Genomic DNA, 20,731 nt, shown 5'->3' on the forward strand with positions numbered 1-20,731 from the left:
CTACACAGTGCTCAGCATCTAGCCTTGTTTATAGCAGATATTTAATACATATTTGGTGGATGATTTCATGTACTTTTACATGAGAGAATCCTGGTGATTGATGTATTTCTCACAAACAGTTGTGAAAATCATCATGAATACTTTTAAGTCATTCTCGGTTAAATAAGTATTAAATTCACTTTTGGCATGACACCTCAAAAATGGTATTAATGTGACTAATCTATGTTACTGTTACAGATACCTTCCTTCCCTCCTCTCTAGTAGGCATCTAAGGTCTCTTGTTTTCAAACAATCCTTGCCCATTTGAGGCTTGCCAGGGTAGCAATACCAACTGGGCAGTCTAGACTCTTTCAATCTCTGCCTTCCAGCTTGGCAGTGTGGACACCTGAGCTTCACTCAGACTGTGGCTTCAAAGCAGCACTGTGAGGCTGAAACCAGTAATAGAGTTGCAGGGCCACAGGGCCCTCATTCTGGTTGTGGCTGCAGTATTACCAGCCTCTGACTTCCAGGGCGGTAGATCAGATTCCTCTGAGAGTCAGGAGTGATATCTTAATCAGATGCTTCCCTGTTGTGGTTCTGACTGTCCACCTCTACCTGTTTTAGCAACCTAGTTTCTCAAATATTCTGAAACCCAGGGACTCATTTATGAAACTACTTCAGAGCATGCAATAATTCCTTGTATGCCTACATCTACCAAAGAGTATTATATTGCTGTCTATGAACAACTATGCCTAATAGATTTAAACTTTGAAAGTCAAATGATGCTTTAGAAATAGGGATTGTTATGAACCATGATTTGCTTTTTCCTCAGTGAATAAATAGCACAGGGAAAGTAAATTTGCTTTCAGGAACATACTTAGTACATTTAGAAGTTTATGTCTATGCTTTTTAAAGCTGGATAGGTAAATTCCATTTAAACGACGTTTTGTTTTGCTTTTGTATGTGTGTGCCCTAGGAAGGTTGAACAAGATGATGATGTCTCTGTCCTTCAAATGGCCACTCACAAGTGTGTCGCTGTCATGTCTACTTTCCTCGCTATTGACTCTCTTAGCTGTGTGTACTCGAGCATGGTGTCAGCATAGTGACCCCATATCTCCAAAAGCTAGTGATGGGACACCATTTCCTTGGAACAAAATACGCCTTCCTGAGCACGTCCTCCCAGTTCATTACAGTCTTACCATCCACGCAAACCTCAGCACACTGACTTTCTGGGGTACCACGGAAGTAGAGATCATGGCCAGCCAGCCCACCAGTACCATCATCCTGCATAGTCACCTCCTGCAGATATCCAGGGCCACCCTCAGGAAACAGGCTGGGGCACCTGAAGAACCACTGAGAGTCCTGGAATACCCACCTCATGAACAAATCGCCCTGCTGACATCTGAGCCCCTTCTTACTGGGCACAGGTATACAGTTATCATCAGCTACGCTGGCAATCTCTCCAACCACTTCCACGGATTTTATAAAAGCACCTACAGGACCAAGGAAGGGGAAGTGAGGTAAGTCAAAATGTTGTCAGCTTCTAGTGCTGCCCATATTATTATTTCAAATGGATTATCTTTAACAATTCCCTTTAGCTCTCTTGTTCAGGTTTGTTTATCCATCTTTTTACATTACTAAAAATGGCTATTTTTCCCTTTGCTTTTTAAAATGAAAATCTCATTTTTCTCAATTTTAACTAATTTTCTTTCCTCCAGCTCTAGCAGAATATCTATTTACTTAATTAGATTTCCGAGGCATAATACACGTTTTTCATTCTTTTATTATACATTAGTTTCCTAGTGCTGTCAAAACAAAATACCACAAACTAGGTGCCTTAAAGAAAAATCATTTGTTTTCTGACAGTTTTGGAGTGAGAAAAATCCAGGTGTCAGCAGGCAAATGCTCTGTCTCTGGGTGCCATCTCTCTGTGCCTCTTCCCAGCATGGGGTGATACTGGTGGCCATTGATTCTTGACACTTTGTGCCTTAAAACTGCATTACTGTTCTGTGGTTAAATGACTGCTCCCCCTGTTCCAAATTCCTATCTAATCACAATACCTATCACTTTGGATTAGGGGCCAGCCTTGTGGCCTCATTTTAACCTTATTACATGTGCAAACATTCTATTTCAAAATAAGGTCAATGCTTGGATTGGGATTCCAAGAGAGAGGATAAAAACATATCTTTTTAGGTAGTACAAACAGTAAATACTTTTAGAAATCTTCACTGCCTTGCTTTGGTTTTGTTTTTAAGGAAAGGAAAGGAGTCGTGTGCTAAATTTTAAAATCAAATTGTCTTTGTTAGCATATTATACTGATTGCATGTTATTTTGCCATAGTAAAAAAAAGAGATGCACTGGATGCTGGTGGCTCACACCTGAGATCTGAGAATCAAGGCTTGAAGCCAGCCTTGGCAGACAAGTCCCAGTGAGACTCTTTAATTAATAACTCAAAAACAGGAAGTGGGGTTGTGGCTCAATGTGGCAGAGCACTAGCCTTGAGCCAAAGAGCTCAGGGACAAGACCCAGGCCCCAAGTTCAAGCCCTAGAACTGACAAAAAAAAAGAAAAAACCCCAACCCCCCCAAAACAGATAATACTAAAAATAATGTTTTTTTTTAACCTGTTTCTTTTTGTGTTTTTTTTTTTGTATATATTTTTTATTGTAAAGATACTTACTGTACAAAGGGGTTACAGTTACATGAGTAAGGTAATGAGTACATTGCCTATGGAGCATTGTTACCGCCTCCTTTGTTTTTCCCCTACCATCCTTTCCCTCCCCTCCTCCCCGACTCCTCCGTCCCCTCCCCACCCCAGAAGTTGTAAAGTTCATTTTCATAGTGTCTTGTACATCTCATTGTTACAATGGGTCAACCTGTATCCTTATTTAAGCATTTTGTTATTTCCTTTCCCCTCCCCATATTAGAAAAATGTATATACAAGATGCAGGGCACCGGAATCAAATACAGTGACAACAGGTGTTATACCAAGGAGAAAGAACATACAAAAGAAACAAAAAAAATCATATAGTACATTATAAATACATTAAAACCAACAGCAAGAAAGATAAAACTGGGGGCTGGGAAGGTGGCTCAGTGGTAGAGCGTTTGCCTTGCATGCATGAGGCCCTGGGTTCGATTCCTCAGTACCACATAAGCAAAAAGAAAAAAGCCAGAAGTGGTGCTATGGCTCAAGTGGTAGAGCGCTAGCCTTGAGCTGAAGAACTGAGGGACAGCGCCCAGGCCCAGAGTTCAGGCCCCACGACTGGACCTCCCCCCCCCCCAAAAAAAAGAAAGATAAAACCAATTGTGTCCTTAAGATGATGCTAAAAATAATGTTTTGAGGGTTAGTGGCATTTGAACTCAAGGCCTGTTGTTGGCCAATCAGGAACTCTACCACTTGAATCACACTCTCTGCACACCTTCTGCTTTCTATTCCTTCCTTCCTTCCTGCCTGCCTTCCTGCCTTCCTGTTATTTCTCTCTTTTCTTTGCTATACTAGGGATGGAACTCAGAGTCTCACAGTCATCCTTAACTTTTTCACTCACAGACGATATTCTACCACTTAAGCCATCTTTCCAATTCAACATTTTGCTTGTTAGTTGGATATGGAGTCTTGAAAACACTCCTGAGTTACTTTCATTATTATTTTTTAAACATGGTTTCACGTTGATTTTGTCCTGGCTTAGACCACTATCCTCCTATTTTACATTTCCCATGTAGCTGGAATAACTGACACCAATGTACCCTAAAAAAATTGTTTTAAATAAAACGTATCCTAAACATAGTTCCTGGAAATAACTATTACTTGTATTTCAGAAAAAAATTTTCCTGACTTCTTTTCTGGTATGTGTACATGTTACTTATATAAAAGGAATTATATTTTCTGTTTGAGAAGGTTTTTAATTTTAATATGTTGGGAAAATGTTTTAATATTAATTATTATCATTGTAGATAACTTTAATGACTATTAACATATATGTGTATTAATTTACCAAACTAGTCTCCTATATATGGAAACTAAATTATTTCCAACTTTTAGCATCTGAAACATTTTGATGAAAATAATTATAAGTAATTTCTTTAAAATAAATTACAAGAAATAAAATTGCTAAGTCACACAATCTGTACACTGTGGTATCTCTTGCTATCTTTCCTTACCCATCACCAATATTATGTATTGTCTAGTATTGTGCAAATGTTTTAGAGCAAAAAGCAAAATAATTATTAAGGGAGTTGAGCAGCTTTTGACAGATTTATTAATAATTTATAGGTTCTTTCTGAATTGCTGTTTATGATTTATACCTGAAACTCTGGTTAGTTATTGGGTATTTTTTTTTTACCAACTTCTTAGAGTTTAATTATTGTTTAAGATCATTAACATTTATTCAGATATTTTTTGATTAATCTCCCCAGTTTGTCTTTTAGTTCATAGGAGCAATAGTCACACATAATACTTTCTTCTATGTTTTCTTTTTTAAATTGACGGAGTGGTGTACTCAAAAGCAAACAGAACCTGTTTTGCAGTTCCTATATATGATGTTTTATATTACTTCATTTGCTGTGATTTTAGGGTACTTGCTTCTACACAGTTTGAACCAACTGCAGCTAGAATGGCCTTTCCCTGCTTTGATGAACCTGCCCTAAAAGCAAGTTTCTCAATCAAAATCAGAAGGGAGCCAAGGCATTTGGCCATCTCCAATATGCCATTGGTGAGTCTGAACAACTGAAACATTGAAGTGTTTAGGCAGTAGTCAGGAGTTAATGGTGTTTGATTTGAATTAGTATAATCAGCTTACTTTCTTAATACTATAAAACAACAAAAATCAAATTTAGCGCCAGGTTCTGGTTGGGAGCTCATGCCTCTAATCCTAGCTCTTCAGGAAGCTAAGATATGAAGGACTGTAATTTGAAGCCAACCAAGGCAGAAAAGTCCGAGAGACTCTATTTCCAAAATAACCAGCAAAAAGCAAGGCTGGAGGCATGGAACAATGAGTGCAAAGGAGGAATGAGTGTAATCTTAAGCAAAAAAGTCAAGTGATCACCAGACCTTGAGTTTAAACCCCAGTACTGTGACAAAAATAAAAATGAAAACTGAAGATTTGGTTGGGAGTATATACAAAGCCTTTAAATAGAAAATATAAATTTGGAATCTTCAAAGAGTAATATTAAGCCAAGTGCTGATGGCTCATGCCTGTAATCTTACCTACTCAGGAGGCTGAGATATCAGCCAGCTTCAGCAGACAAGTTCATGAGACTCATTTCCAGTTAACCAGAAAAAGTCCAGAAGTTGAGCTGTCTCAAGTGGTACAGTGCTAGCCTTGAACAAAAAATGCTATGGGACGGTCTCCAAGTCCTGAGTTCAAGACTCAGGCTGGCACACACACACACACACATGTATACACATGTCAGAAAGGTGATCATCAGACACCATAGATAATTGCTGGTGAATATTAAAATGTATGAAGGCACAGAAAGTAGTTATAGAATTATATAAAAATACCTATATGATTCCCCCAGCGACTGCCTGTTTCTTCAAGATCTCTCTTCAGTGTTTTCTTTAACTGTGGTATTAGATTTTTCCCTTGGGATAGAAGACCACTTACACTGAACCCTTACCAACTCTACCCCATCTGAAAGATCATTTCCTGATTGTACTTTAAAGCTGATTCTAGTGAAGAAAGTCTGAGTTTGGAAGATGATTTGCATAAGAGGCAGAGATATAGAGCACTTTCATCTATTTAGAAAACAGCTTTTAGATAACACATAGTGATGTATTTGCTCTGGTAAAATATTCTAGACAGTGTATTTCTGGATAACTCTCAAGCAATCTCAGTTTTGCTCTGTTTCATCCTTATTATTGATATGCATATACCAGATATGCATCAGTTTGCAACTATATGGCTTAGTCAAAATTAATGATTGATAATGTTACAACATTATAAATACACCAAGTCCAAGTAAATTAAGAAGCACTAGATTATATACTTCAAATAAGCAAGCTTTGTGGCATGTGAATTATATCTCAGTTAAAAAAATGAGTTGAATGGTCTGATCTTGATAGCTACATTATAATCAGATACAAGATAGAGAACTTTTGAAGTAATTATGAAAACGTCAGGTGATAGCCTTTCAATAGTATGTCTTATATTTAGGCAGATTTTTCTTTATAGTGTGCATTCAGTGTATCAAATTACTAGCTTTCTGGATAATTTGAGTTACTCTGATTTTAGGTGAAATCTGTAACTATTGCAGAAGGATTAATAGAAGACCATTTTGACGTTACTGTGAAGATGAGTACCTACCTTGTGGCCTTCATTATTTCAGATTTTAAGTCTGTCAGCAAGATGACCAAGAGTGGAGTCAAGGTGAACCTGTAATTCACTCATAGAGTGACCAATTTGTTGTCATAGTCATTCTGGTTTTAAAGCTGAAGTCCTGCACCCTGGGGCCCCTCAATTTTGGGTAAAGCAAATCTTTGGCAATGGCCCTATTGTCACAACACTCATTATTACAATGAAATTCTAATAACACAAATACGAAGAGCTTAGCTTTACTTAAGTCACGATCTACCCAGCTCCTTAATTCACTATCTCTCTGATCTTAGTCCCATTCCTCTGGAACTTAAGGTCAGACTTCTTCAAAATGTTGGACAATATTTTTCAGTGGTCTTTATGCTTGCAACTGGTTATAACTTTCTGCAGTTTAAAAGGAAATGTTACTGTCTGTGGAAAGGAAGGAAGAAACAGGCACTGGATTGGAAAAAGAGGCTTTGGGAAGAGCATTTAGACCAGAGAATTCTGAAGAGCTAATAAAACAAGTCTTGTTTCAGATCTTGTTCTTGTTCTTGGTACCATTGCAAAGTTGACAACTACAGCACCATATGTCATGCGGTAGAATGCAAACCAGCATTTGTGAGTAGAGAAATATTGTGAGATACTTTTTATATTAGTGCTGTTTTTCTACTGTGGCCAAACAGCAGACACATCTCGGCTGGCTTCTTGTCCTATAGAGTTATGCTTACTTATCTTGGGATTTGAAAGTGGGCTCTGAGGATTCAGTGAAAGGAATATACTTTCAACAGTGAAATGATCGGCAGAAATCACCTACTTGTTACTTTACCCACTTTTCTGAATCTTTTAGTAATGATTGTTTTGATAATGCTTAGTCTCTATTAATGTTTTTACTCCTGTCATTTCTTAAACCATATAAGACACACATTTGATATACTGTTTTTGACAACTTTGATATCCTGAAGTCTTTGTATGTTTGGTTCTGGGGCTAGTTGTTGTTCATGGTATCTTGGTCTTTGCATATATTGTGAGTTACATCTGTGAAGTTATACTGCTTAAATCAAAAGTGAATTTTTTTCTCTCTTTGGAGAATCCTCTCTCATTAACTCCTCTTTCTTTTCACTTTTAAATAAACTACTCTGTTTAATTTGAAAAAGTGAATTCTTCCAGATAAATTGCATTTGCTCCCACTTGGTGCATCCTGGGGTACCCAGCAGTCCAAAGATACATTTAAATAAGATTATGGCTTCAGATATTGCATAGTTATTGTGAGTCCAGCTGTTAAACATCATGAGGGTTAGCTTTTAACTACAAGTTCTCTAAGGTGAAGTCCTCATTCTCTTCCATACAGTGCCAAGATTTGAATAAGGCTTTTTTTATTTTTAAATTGCAGTTTCTTTGCAAAAGGGGCAGTTGTTTCTAGTTTACCTTTACACTAAGGACATGGCCTTTGAAGGTCTAATTTAATCGTGAGTTCTATCTCCCATTAGACTTCCTTCCGTGGCGAGGCCATGGATGGTCACTTCTTATGCCCTGATTCCTTTAGTGTCATGGGCACCAAAGCTCCTCCTGTGCTCAGCCGATGTCCACCAAAAGCTGGCTAGAGTGCTGCTGACTAGGGATGGTCAGTTGTCGCTTTACTTTCTTCATTACTCCCTTGTGCAAAAACACTTAGAAGAGACTTCTTTTTGTATATATTTGATCTTAGAAATGAGTTTTTATTAGAAGCAGTTAGTATTAACATAAAATACGGCATTCTTAATTGTCTTCTTTAATATTGACAACTCTTTCCCACAGGATGATTCCAACTTCACTGCAGCTATAGAGGGAAGCTATCATGATATTCTTTTATTCCTTCCCCTCTAGGTTTCTGTATATACTGTGCCAGACAAGATAAATCAAGCAGATTACGCATTGGATGCTGCAGTGACTCTTCTAGAATTTTATGAGGATTATTTCAGCATTCCTTATCCTCTCCCCAAACAAGGTAGAGATATCTCAGGGTGGCATATGGTGATCATCCTTATGGCTGCATTCAACCCTGAGGTTCTCTTGGTCAGCCTACAAGTCATACAGACATCAGGTTGACTCTTCTGAGCATCAGCCTACTTCTGGTCTATGCAATAAACTTCTGATTATGGCAAAGGCAAACCTCCATGTGGTGTTTTAGGCACATTCCATGGGGACATCTTTTTACTTCTAGTAGTTAGTAGCAAGACGGAAGGATAGAGGCTGCACATTTTTGTCATTGGCACATCTGGCAGGTACATAAAATGTGTTCAATAAGTGTTTTGAATGAGTGAATTCACATAGCATAAGTAAATCCGCCTTTTATTTCATACCTGAGTCCTGAAAACTATTGTGTGTTCAATGTGTCCGATATTTTAGGTATAAGGATATCTTGGCACCAAAAACAGAATGATTATTGAAGTAATGGCCCTTATCATCCAGTCCCAACTTCATGGTCAAAGAATTAGCAATGGAGTGAAGAGGCTTAAGATACAAGTCTGCTTTAGTCATATTAGAAAATGATTGAGTCACTGAGCCCTGGATGAAAATGTATTCTAGTCTGGAGCCTCATAGTTCTGCACCTCTTCTTTTGATCTCAATACTATCCTCTTAGTGTATTTTAGGAAAGTGTATAGCTTTGAGATTGATTAATCTACTGTGTTGCTTCCTTCCCAAGATCTTGCTGCAATTCCTGACTTTGCATCTGGTGCTATGGAAAACTGGGGCCTGACCACCTACAGAGAATCCTCTCTGTTATTTGATGCAGAAAAGTCTTCTGCTTCCAGTAAGCTTGGCATCACAATGACTGTGTCCCATGAACTTGCCCACCAGGTATGCAAGCTAAGTCACACTCTTTTAAAGTATGGCTATTGACACGTACAACTGCAATCTAACCCTTGGGAAAGCTGTGCCAGGAGGATCGTGAGTTCTAGGCAAGCCTAGGCTATATAGTAAGACACTGTTTGTCCAAAACCAAACAGGTATGACTAAATTTTCACATTGCTTCTATGAGATATATGAGACTATTTATGTATTTATAGTTTTACTTTGTATTCACATAGAAAAATTAAAAAATATTGCAAAGGTGATATACAGAGCGGTTACAGTTACATGTAAGGTAATGAGTACATTTCTTTTCGAACAGTGTTACCCCTTCCCCCATTTCCTCCCACTCTCTACCCCCCATCTCCCCTCCCCCAAATGGTAAAGTTCATTTCCACCATAAAGTATTAAGTTTCACATTTTATGAAATTTTTTTTATAATTGTGTTTTTATTATCTTTAAGTAGTTGTACAAGGGATTTGTCATTCATCTATACCTTTCATCATTCTCTCCCCTCCTTCATCATTTTTAACTGAAATAAATATTCATTGTTTATAGATTCACATTTATAATCTGATCATAGATGCTTTGCATATTTCTGTTTTGTCTTCAGCTACTCTATTACAGATGATAGATTTTCTGGTCTCTCCAGCAATGTGTGAATAAAGCCATTTTTTTCTTTCAGTGGTTTGGAAACCTGGTCACTATGGAGTGGTGGAATGACCTTTGGCTCAATGAAGGATTTGCCAAGTTTATGGAGTTTGTGTCTGTCAATGTGACCCATCCTGAACTAAAAGTTGTAAGTTGTCATTTATGATTCTTTTCCTTCTAGGTTAATACCTTTTTTGTTTAACCTAATTTGTTTACTAATCTTGGATTATAAAATTCTTTTAGTGATAACTTTATTAGAAGCTTAGGTATATGTCGAGTTTCAAAGATGCCAGTGAATCTTTTAGACAAATCATGAAGTCCTATTTCTATACTTGAGAATGAATCTATGAGTCATGAGTCTCATTAGACATAAAACTAATTATTAAGTTTTGTCTTCCTTTAATATCAAAGCAATAGAAATAAAGGCAACCAATGTTCAGTATAGTTTTCCTGACCTTCAGGTTGTCATTGTAGAAATGTAGGTACAGATTTCTATTATCTCATTAAAATTCAACCTGACAAATCAAATGAACTATGTTTAAAGTAAGTGCACATTACACTGTGTATTAACCTACATGTATAAATCATAAAGTTAACACTTTGGAACTCACACGTATTTATTTAAAAATCTTATGTTAAAATCTTATGTTAAGTGAAATTTGAAAAAAATGGGGAAAACTACAGTACTATACTTCACTGTAATAATTCTTTTCCATTTGTGTAGACTTATTTCCTATTTTTTACCTGCTTATACTGATATTCATATACAGTTATAATGATAAATGATATATCCTTATTATACTGTAACATATCATAAATGTTTTTCTATATTTATATAAAATCTTTAAGAATAAAAATGATTGTGGATACATATTATTGAGTTGGGATAATGTGCCAAATAGAGTTAAGGTTAGAATTTGTTCTCCATCTTTTCTTTGATTACATGATTATAAAACAACTGATTTGCACCATTACAAATGATGAATGGAAATGATTATATCACTGTGTATTTTACTTTCCTGTTGTTTGTTTTGTTTTGGTAAAGGTAAAATAGTTTGGTTTTAGGTTAATAAGTAATTTTCTTTATTCTTAAGTGATAAATATTTGAGACAAGTCCTTACTAAAATCATTGTTTCTTAGGTGCTGTTTTAAAAGTACAGTACTTTTGTTTTATATCACAACTACTAAAATATGACATAGGTTGGTGCAGAAATTGGAAGTAGAGACTATTATTCCAGATCAATCCTTCCTCCATTCATATATTTAATCTAAACGTAAATCATAGATGCTGTTTTCTTTTTTTTATTACTTTTTCTGTCTCAATAGGAGGATTATTTCTTGGGCAAGTGTTTTGATGCAATGGAGGTAGATGCATTAAATTCCTCACACCCCGTGTCCACACCTGTGGAGAATCCTGCTCAGATTCGGGAGATGTTTGATGATGTATCTTATGAGAAGGTAAAATTAAATTGTCAATGGAGCACTATATATGTTATCTCTGTGGCATAGTGGTAGGTGGTGATGGGTGAGGTTTTAGATGGCTTTTCTTTTTTCTGGGCCAAACCCAGTTGAATGCCTTCTATCTTGCTTGGAGTGAATTCTCTTAGGTTGAAAGTGTAGTTTCTTTTGTAATCCCGAACATTATGTTTTGTCAGTTCCTTATTTATACTTTCTTGGGTTGAAGATTTGAACATTTTTGCTGTAGGAGAATCTTGCCATGTAAAATATGAGAACTGACTAGAAATTATATTTCTGTTATCTTTTCAGGGAGCTTGTATTCTGAACATGCTAAGAGATTATCTGGGTGCTGATGTGTTTAAAAGTGGAATTGTACAATACCTCCTTAAGTATAGCTATAAAAACACAAAAAATGAGGACCTGTGGAATAGTATGGCACATGTGCGTATGTTTCTATGTATCAGAACATTTGAAATTGATGCTCTTATTGCCTTCTTTTATTTTTGTCTTGTTCTTTGTTTCCCCCTGTGTATTATTCCCTCTGAGAAGAATGATTGGTATTTTCTACAGAAATACAGTGATGCTATCTTTGGATTTTAGATTTGCCCCACAGATGACACTGAGACAACAGATGGCTTTTGCTTCAGAAGTCAACACTCTTCTTCATCCTCAGTAAGTTTCTCCATTGGACACGTTACACTGAGTATGTTGGTTTAGTCCCTATCCTTCCCAAGTTAGCTCTGGGTCAAGCTTTCTGAGTTCCTTGACTACTTTACCCTCATTCTAGATAAGAGTATAAGCTATGATTTTTTACAATTTTTCTACAAAGAATGGCCCTGCCTTCTATGGTAATATTGCTCATGACATTAATTCCTACCTCCATCCAGCCTTATTCTTTTTCTTTTTTTTGGACTGGATGAATGCATTATTTTAATTAATTAATTATTGCACTGGTTCTGGGGCTTGAATTCAGGGCCTGGGTGCTGTCCCTTAGCTTTTTCACTCAAGGCTGGTGCTCTACCACTTGAGCCACAGCTCCCTCCACTTGTGCTTTTTTGTCTAAGACCAAGACTTGGACTTGGTATCTGGTGCTTTTCTCCTCTGCTGGTGCTCTACCACGGGAACTATACCTCAGCTCTGACTTATTCCTTTTTGCCTAGTTAGTTATACATAAAAGTTTCATAGGCTTTTCTGACAGTGCTGATTTCAATCTCAGTCCTCAAATCTCAGCCTCCTGAGTAGCTAGGATTACAGGTGTGAGGCAGTGACACCTGTGTAAGTAGACATATTTGTCCTGTTTCATGTTCAAGATGTGCTTCTCTAGAATAGCTTTCTCCTGCTGGGCACCAGTGGCTCATGACTGTACTCATGGCTACTCAGGATCTGAGAATTGAGGTTTAAAGCCAGCCGTGAGACTTGTATCTGATTAACCACCAGAAAACTGGAAGTGGCACTGTTGCTCCAAGTGGTAGAATGCTAGCCTTAAGCAAAAATGCTCAGAAACAGCTCCCAGGCCTTGAATTCAAGCCCCATGTCCACACACAGGAAAAGCTTATTCTCTTTCACCCAGCCAGTATTTGGTACTTCTTACATCTACTCACTCTGTGCCTGCCTTTAGTAAAGCATTTACTGGTTTGTTAGTGCCTTTCCTTCAGAAAGAGGAGCCCATCTTGCTTTACTTATTGGAAATGTTTTGTAAATGAAGAAATAATTATACAGTATCAATGCCTTACTCCATATTCATGAGGTTATGATGATAAGAGATGGAAGAATTGTTGTGTGGGGGAGTTCTGAAAGACTGAGGGGGAACAGCTAAGAAAATAGAGAACATAGTTGGCTACCAGTGGCTTACACCTGTAATCCTAAACACTCAAGAGGCTGAGATCTGAGCATTGAGATTCAAAGCCAGCCCAGCAGGAAAGTCTGCTTTTCCAATTGATCAGCAGGAGGGTAGAAGTGGAGCTGTAGATCAAATGGTGGAGTGTCAGCCTTGAGTGAAAAAGACAAGTGAGAGATTGAGGCCCTGAGTTCAAGATCTACTACCAGCACAAGAGAAATGACAGAAAGAGAGGGGGGGCAGGGAAGGAGGGAGGGGGGAGAGAAGGAGAACAGGGAAAGAAGGAGAGGAGGAGAAGGAGAGGGAGAAAGGGGGAGAGGGGAAGGAAGGAAGGAAGGAAGGAAGGAAGGAAGGAAGGAAGGAAGGAAGGAAGGAAGGAAGGAAGGAAGGAAGGAAGGAAGAAATAAAAGATAAAAAAGAAGATGACTTGGGGTGAAGGAGGGACCCAAAGTTGGACAAAGAAGCCCAGTGGCTTCTCCTGAGATTCCAGAAGAACATTGATCAGATCTTTCTGTGAATTCCAGTTATCATCTCTAAAGTGCTAAGTACTTACGTAAGTACTTACATTAGTAAGGTAGTGAGTACATTTCTAGTCAAGCTTGTAACCCCCTCCCCCATTTTCTCGCACTTTCCCTCCCTCCAACCCCCTGCAGTTGTACAGATCATTTCCAACATAGTATCTTGTGAGTATCTCTGTTGTATTTGTTCCTCCTTTGTCCTTTTTTCTCATGGTGGTATGATGGCTGCAGTATTGAAAATTTCTTTCATTGAAACCATTCCCTTGTGGTGTGGAGCTGAGGAAGTGAAAGAGTGAAGTGCTCTGAGCAGGGCTGTTTTCCCCAGCCTTCTTTTTGTTAATTTATTTTTTATTGTGAACATACTGTACAGAGGGGTTACAATTACATGGGCAAGATCATGAGTACATTTCTTATCAAGCATTGTTTACCCTTCACATCCCTTCCCAGACTCCCCCCGCCCCCCCCACCCAATCCTCCCCCCGCCCCACCAAAGTTGTAAAGTTCGTTTTCGACATGACAACTTGTACATCTCATTGCTGCAATGGGTCCACCTGTATCCTTATTTAAACGACTTGTTTTTCCCCTTCCCCTCCACAAATTATACCGACATCAAATACAGTGAAAGCACTGGTTATACTGTGGGGGAGGGACATACAAAGCAACAAAGAAATAATCTTATAAATGAGTTAGAAACAAATGCATGAAAGAAAAAAACATTTAAATACATATCTAAGGGTTCATTTTCCTAACATCACATTATCTGACCTTTTCTGCTTGACTCAAACATATACTAGATATTGCAAATAAGAGAAACCATGGGACCTATGTTTCTTTGGGCTTGGCTTACTTCACTTAATATAATTTTTTCCAAGTCTTTCCATTTCCTAACAAATGGGGCAATGTCATTCTTTCTGATGGAGGCATAAAATTCCATTGTGTATATATACCACATTTTCTTGATCCATTCATCTACTGAAGGGCATCTGGGTTGGTTCCATATCTTAGCGATGGTGAATAATGCTGCAATAAACATAGTTGTGCTGGTAGCTTTAGTGTGGTCTTGTTTGTAAACATTTGGGTAAAGGCCCAAAAGTGGGATTGCTGGGCCATAGGGGAGCTCTATGTGAAATCTTTTGAGGAACCTCCATACTACTTTCCAAAGTGGTTGAACAAGTTTACACTCTCACCAACAATGAAGTAAGGTTCCCTTCTGTCTACATCCCCTCCAGCATCTATTGTTATTAGAGTTCTTGGTTTTTGCCATTCTAACTGGGGTGAGGTGGTATCTCAATGTTTGGATTTGCATTTCTTTTATGGCTAGGGATGTTGAGCATTTCTTCATGTGTCTATTGGCCATCCTTCTTTTTTCTTCAGAGAAGTTTCTCTTTAAGTCTTTCGCCCACTTATTTATTGGGCAGTTGTTTCTTTGAGGATTTGTTGTTGCCCCCCAGCCTTCTTTAACAGTGAATTTATAACATGCTTCTCTGTATAACATGCTGTCCTGTATCGGTCAGGAAGATATGCTAGTCATTGTCAGAGCTCTGCATTTATGAGAAAGTGAATGATGGCCGTACTCAGTCTTAAAATAGTGACTTACTCTGTATCTGGCAAGTTTTAAGCACTTCCATGTGTTATCTTCTTTATTCTGCACAACAAATCTACCAGTCAGGTTCTATTATTGCCATCTTAACAGGTGGGAAGATGAAATCTGAAGGTATTTAGATCTGACCCATGTTTTTCGCTGCTAGCCTTGTAACATCTGAGAAACTAAATTTTCTCTGACTCTTATGAATCTGGATGTTTGGAGTATTTTTATAGGCAGATATAGTTTAAGTTGGAAACTCAACAGAATGGTATCAGCTATGTTTTTATTTTCTTGGCTGTTTCTGTCACTTTAGAAGTACAGGCTCTTAACTGAATTTTCTCCTCACCTCCTTTGTCTGAGATCCAGTATTATAATATAGATGCTAAAAACATAGCCAGCTACTTTCTCTCTCCTTTATATCCTCATCCACTATGTCAATAGTGGATGTCATAGTATGGATGCCCATACTATGCCAGCTCCACAGTATGCCAAGCAGAACTGCATGTGCAACCTGCTAAAAGTCCCAAGTCAAGTGGAGCAGATGGAAAGTAAACAGTTGATGCTCAATGGAGGTGTGAGTGCTGGGGACACTGCGGGAAAGACCCAGGGCAGGAGGCTGGGGAGCAGAAAGATGAAGTGATGTGCTGGCAGAGGGACTGGCAGCTGGTAGAGTTCCTTTGAGCATGAGCTCACTTCTCACTTCTCTTGGAGTTGAGCGTAAGTAGGTGACACACCTGCATTTGTATGTGTCACAGCACTGGCATCAGGAGGGGACAGATGTGAAAGCCATGATGAATACCTGGACGCTGCAGAAGGGCTTTCCCTTGATCACCATCACTGTGAGAGGAAGGAACGTACACATAAAGCAAGAGCACTACATGAAAGGGTCTGACAGCACCCCAGAAACCAGGTAATGTTTACAGAATACAACTCATTTTATCATCTAGGTAACATTTGCCTGATGGGACTAAAAAAAATTTCTGAAATAGTATCTTTACTGATATCACCAGAAAGAGTAAGTGAGGGTATAAATCTGATTAAAATACTGTATATGCTAGAGTGAAATACCATGACCAAATACCTTTGAAGTAATTAACATACACCAAAAATAGGGAATGATAAAATCAATTACGTTTACATTTTCTCTGAAATTTACTTATATTCTCTATATTCCCAGAAAGATTAAGGAAGCTTTAAATCTTGACTCATCTTAATGAAACTGATGATATATTATTATTTTAATATTCTCATGCTTTGTAGTTTCATAGGATGTAATTTATAGTTACTAGCTTGGAATCATCCCTGATTTAAGTAATTGCCATTAAATTATAGAAGTACCTGGCATCTAGGTTGGAGTTGACCAAAGAATTTTGGTGATTTCTGGGAATTATGACTGAGTTAGACTCTGGAGCTTTCATCTTTATGCACACTGGATAGCATTGGAGATGAGATTCTGAAACTTAATTGATCTTGGATGGACACTGTGTAGAAATATTTATTTTTTAAATAAGTTTTTTATTGTGAAAATATGGTACAGGAAATACTTATTTTATCTAAAGGTAATTCCACACTTATGAAAAGTAGCAAAATAGTGCCTTATCATTCTCTCTCTCTATAGAACATTGCATAATGAATACATGTATATGAGAGAGAAAAGAGAGAGAGAGACCATAGACAGATGCTCCTTTGCCTTTAAATATTTGTGTGGTATTTCCTTTTTTTTTTTAAAGAGTATTGTCTTAAGCACAGTACAATGGTCAAAGTTAAGAAATGAACTTGACACAGTACTGTTATTTAATCTGTATGACCCCATTCAACCTTTTCCAGTTGTTTTAAAATATCTGTCTACCAAAACAAGAAAAAAATCTGCTTTCTGGATTTAATGTAGGATCATAGCATATTAGACTAAATATCACATAATTTTGACATTTTTCCCCTCCAAAGTGATGCCTAACTTGTGTGATTCATGATACTTTTTTTTTTGTCTTTTCTTTTTTAGTATTAGGAATTGAACCCAGGACGTTGCACTTGCTAGGCAAGTGCTTTGCCACTGAGCTACATCCCAGCTCTCCTGATACTTTTGAAAAAAATAGGCTAGTTGTTTTTTATTGTTTGAATGTGCTCCAACTTGTGCTTTCTCCTGTTTACTCAGGATAAAATTCAGCTTGTGCATCTTGGGAGGAAGTCCGCAGAAGTGACATGTGCCCTTGATGGAGGAGCCACATGATGCCAATCTGTGCCATTACTAGTAGCCACTGTTGAAAGTTTCGTTTCTGGCCTCCAATTACATGAACCCAAATTCTTAGCTCTACTCAAGTAGTCCTTAAAGACTGTGTTTTTGAGATTTAGCCCCAAACAACCTTATGCCATATTGTTTGAGCATCCTTGATAACACACCTGGTACAAGAGAGGCTATTTATCAGCTGTGTGTTGAATGAACTAACAGGCAATCCACCTTGGTTTGGTTTTGTTTTGTTTCCTTTAGGTACCTATGGCATGTTCCATTGACATTCATTACTAGCAAATCAGACTCTGTGCAGAGATTTTTGCTGAAGACAGAGACAGGTAATTTATTGTAAAAATAACCCATTTAAGGAGGGAATATGGGTGTGTATAGGTTTTATTTCTTTTTAACATTTACTTTATTGTTATTATGTGATATCCTGAGGGATTACAATTACATGAGTCAGGTAATGAATACATTTCCTTTCATACAGTATGTTCTGTTCCCTCACTATCTCTCATTCCCCTCTCCTGTCTGTATAGTTCATTTTCATCATAGTGTCCAGTGAGCTCCAGTGTTGTACTTTTTGAACCTTTTCCCTTAAGTTCTGTGCCCTCCCCCACTCTCTCCCAAAGATATACACGTGAATAAACCATACATAAAGAAAACAAAATCACCAACAAAATAAAAAAATGAAAATGAAGTGAGCTCTTGTTTCTATTTCTTCAAGTTCAATTCAATATATTTGTTTGTGTGTGGGTATTATTTTATATAAATGTAAAAAGGCACATAAAAATTGCACCTTTGTGTCTTCCCTAAGAGTATCCTCTTTTGGTCTCACTGTGTGTGAGTGTCTAGAATTTATTTACTTTTAAAATTTATGTTTTTAATTCCCTTTTAGTTGTACAAAGGAGGTGCCATATAATGAAGCAGTTGATGAATACAATACATCTTAATCAATGTCACCCCTTTAACATTCTCACCCCTCTTCATCCCTCCTTCAAATCAAAAGGGAACAGGCTGAAAATACTGCATTGTTATTAATGGCCAACACAATACCAGAGATAATAAAATGGTCAATAAAATGTAATGCTAAACAAGGCAAGATTATTGATGGGAATATTGTATGTATGGTCAGAAATGCATTTGCATCCTTTTCATATATCTACAAACCTCCTAAAACTGGTGTGTAAAAATGTGGCTTTTGTCTGTTGTGTTGCTATTGTCTAGTTACTAAAAGAAGTAAGTTATTTTAATTTGCTGAGTTTTAGTCTTCCATAGTTTCCTGGTCCAGTCCCTGATCAGAAAAGCTTTCACCAGCAAAGACAATAAATGGAGCTATGATTTATTTGCCCTAGATGTGCTCATCCTCCCAGAAGCAGTGGAATGGATCAAATTTAACGTGGGAATGAATGGGTATTACATTGTGCATTATGAGGATAATGGATGGGATTCTTTGGCTGGCCTTTTAAAAGGAACACACACAGCAATCGGCAGTAACGATCGGGCGAGTCTCATTAACAATGCATTTCAGCTTGTCAGGTAATATAAGCAAAGTTGTGGCTTGTTTCTGAAATCAGCTGCTGTTGTACAAATTCTTGACTTCTAAAGATGAAAGTGATTGACTGATTGATTACTAAGGAGATGTTAAAAGGTATTTTACCATTCAAAAGTTGCTATTAGCCTTGTTATTAACCTTCTGTCTTTGGATGCTAACCTACTTGAAATCCGGAGTCTCTATTTTAATCTTTCTAATTAACAACTCAGATATTACAGAAGCAAACGTGTAGGAAAAAAACTCAGAAGACATCATAGCTGGCACCCCTTTTTTCTCTTTAAAGCCTGTTTTTCAGGTATTTTTCTGGCCACACTATAATAAATTCTCCCATGCTAGGTTTTTACCTATCTTGATGCCTTTGTAGAAAGACTAAGTAATCTAATTTTCTTATATCACTTGTGTTAGAAGAGTTTCATTAAAAAAAGGCAAAAAGAAAAGCAGAACTTGACACTATCTTCATGGAATCACTATAAAGTCTAGCTTATCATATCTGGGCCAACCAAAGGTCTTTTGAGTAGTTGAACATTTAACTTTTTTTTTTTTTTACCCCATTTCAAAGGTTTTTAAGTAAATGTTTCCTAAGCAAAAACTTGCAACTGAAGTTCTGAGACTAGTTGAAAAGAACTGAAGTCGTAAGGGGCAGCATTTATTTGGGACAAGACAGTGATATAATTCTTATATTCCATGTCCTTCCACCATGAATACTGAGTTCTTTTTTCTGTTCTTCTACCACTACTCTGGAACGTACAAGGTGACCAAAAGCAATGGAAAGGAAGAGGAAGTTAAGGACTGCTTATTTAATTATTTCTTCTTGTCAAAACATTTCCCCTCCATGACCTACTGCTGTTGGAAACATAGAAAGTTTTGTTTTAACTTACATGATTATAAACCCTACCACTGAGGCTTTTAATATCAACTCTCTCTATGAAGGGGTTTTATGTATATTGGGGGTCTTTTTGAAGCAGAGAATACTTTTTTTACTACAGTGATGTACTTCTGATGAATGGCAGTCAGTCTGAGCAGGCTTCCTGAAGGATCTTTGATCAAAATCCTCTTCTTTTTCTCCTTTTTGTGCACAACCCAATGTACCCTAGAGATATGACACAGTTTCCCCTGAATCACAGATGGCATTCACTCCCTTATTATTTGAGATATGTCTTCAATAGTGTAGACTTGATAGACATGTCTAACAGAAAAGGTTCAATGCAAAGGACACTATTTACAAGGGACATTTTTATCTTGTTGAGTGCATTGTAGATGACTATTACAATATACATTGAAGCAAAAAGTTCATTTCCTTAAATGTGTCACCATGGTATGTCTTACTCAGCATTGGAAAGCTATCGATTGAAAAGGCCTTGGATTTAACCTTGTACTTGAAGTATGAAACAGAAATTATGCCTGTGTTCCAAGGTTTGAATGAGCTGATACCTATGTATAAGTTAATGGAGAAAAGAGATATGAATGAAGTGGAAATGCAATTCAAGGTAAAAGCATGAGAAATCATTATACAACTGTTGCTTTTCTTGCATGTGAAAATGAATGCTTATAGCTATGTATATATGTCTTCATAACTATTAAAGAAAAGAAAGAATTCATTAGTAAATTGATTAGTAAAGGTTGTGGTTTTATTTGGCACTAAAATAAGAATGGCAAGGTTATATTCTGTACTTATCATGGATTTGTTATTCCCTTCCTTTCACCAATCTTTTATTTCATTTGATTTCTCTATTATGATGACTAGTTTTAAGATTTTTTTTCCTGGCACGCTGTGGTATTTGAGAAGATACAAAACGCT

At 37.3% G+C, this 20,731-nt stretch overlaps 1 protein-coding gene across 5 annotated transcripts in view; it reads left to right on the forward strand.

The window, feature by feature from the left end:
* Erap1 (endoplasmic reticulum aminopeptidase 1) overlaps positions 1–20,731 on the forward strand; it is a 32,316-nt gene that overhangs the window by 6,180 nt on the left and 5,405 nt on the right. For 3 of the 5 annotated variants that reach the window (XM_042690800.1, XM_042690797.1, XM_042690798.1), the window contains 13 exons: positions 956–1,499; positions 4,551–4,689; positions 6,211–6,345; positions 8,137–8,257; positions 8,957–9,111; positions 9,788–9,901; positions 11,080–11,211; positions 11,521–11,652; positions 11,812–11,883; positions 15,907–16,061; positions 17,637–17,716; positions 18,734–18,917; positions 20,264–20,420. In XM_042690800.1, the coding sequence (XP_042546734.1) occupies positions 970–1,499; positions 4,551–4,689; positions 6,211–6,345; positions 8,137–8,257; positions 8,957–9,111; positions 9,788–9,901; positions 11,080–11,211; positions 11,521–11,652; positions 11,812–11,883; positions 15,907–16,061; positions 17,637–17,716; positions 18,734–18,917; positions 20,264–20,420 (2,106 nt within the window). In that variant the 5' untranslated portion in view covers positions 956–969. The remainder of the gene's footprint in view (positions 1–955; positions 1,500–4,550; positions 4,690–6,210; positions 6,346–8,136; positions 8,258–8,956; positions 9,112–9,787; positions 9,902–11,079; positions 11,212–11,520; positions 11,653–11,811; positions 11,884–15,906; positions 16,062–17,636; positions 17,717–18,733; positions 18,918–20,263; positions 20,421–20,731) is intronic. The other 2 variants (XM_042690799.1, XM_042690796.1) reach the window with 1 other exon arrangement.

The sequence above is a fragment of the Dipodomys spectabilis genome, unplaced genomic scaffold, assembly GCF_019054845.1.
Source record: "Dipodomys spectabilis isolate Male_0828 unplaced genomic scaffold, ASM1905484v1 ptg000140l, whole genome shotgun sequence".
Lineage (NCBI taxonomy): Eukaryota > Metazoa > Chordata > Mammalia > Rodentia > Heteromyidae > Dipodomys > Dipodomys spectabilis.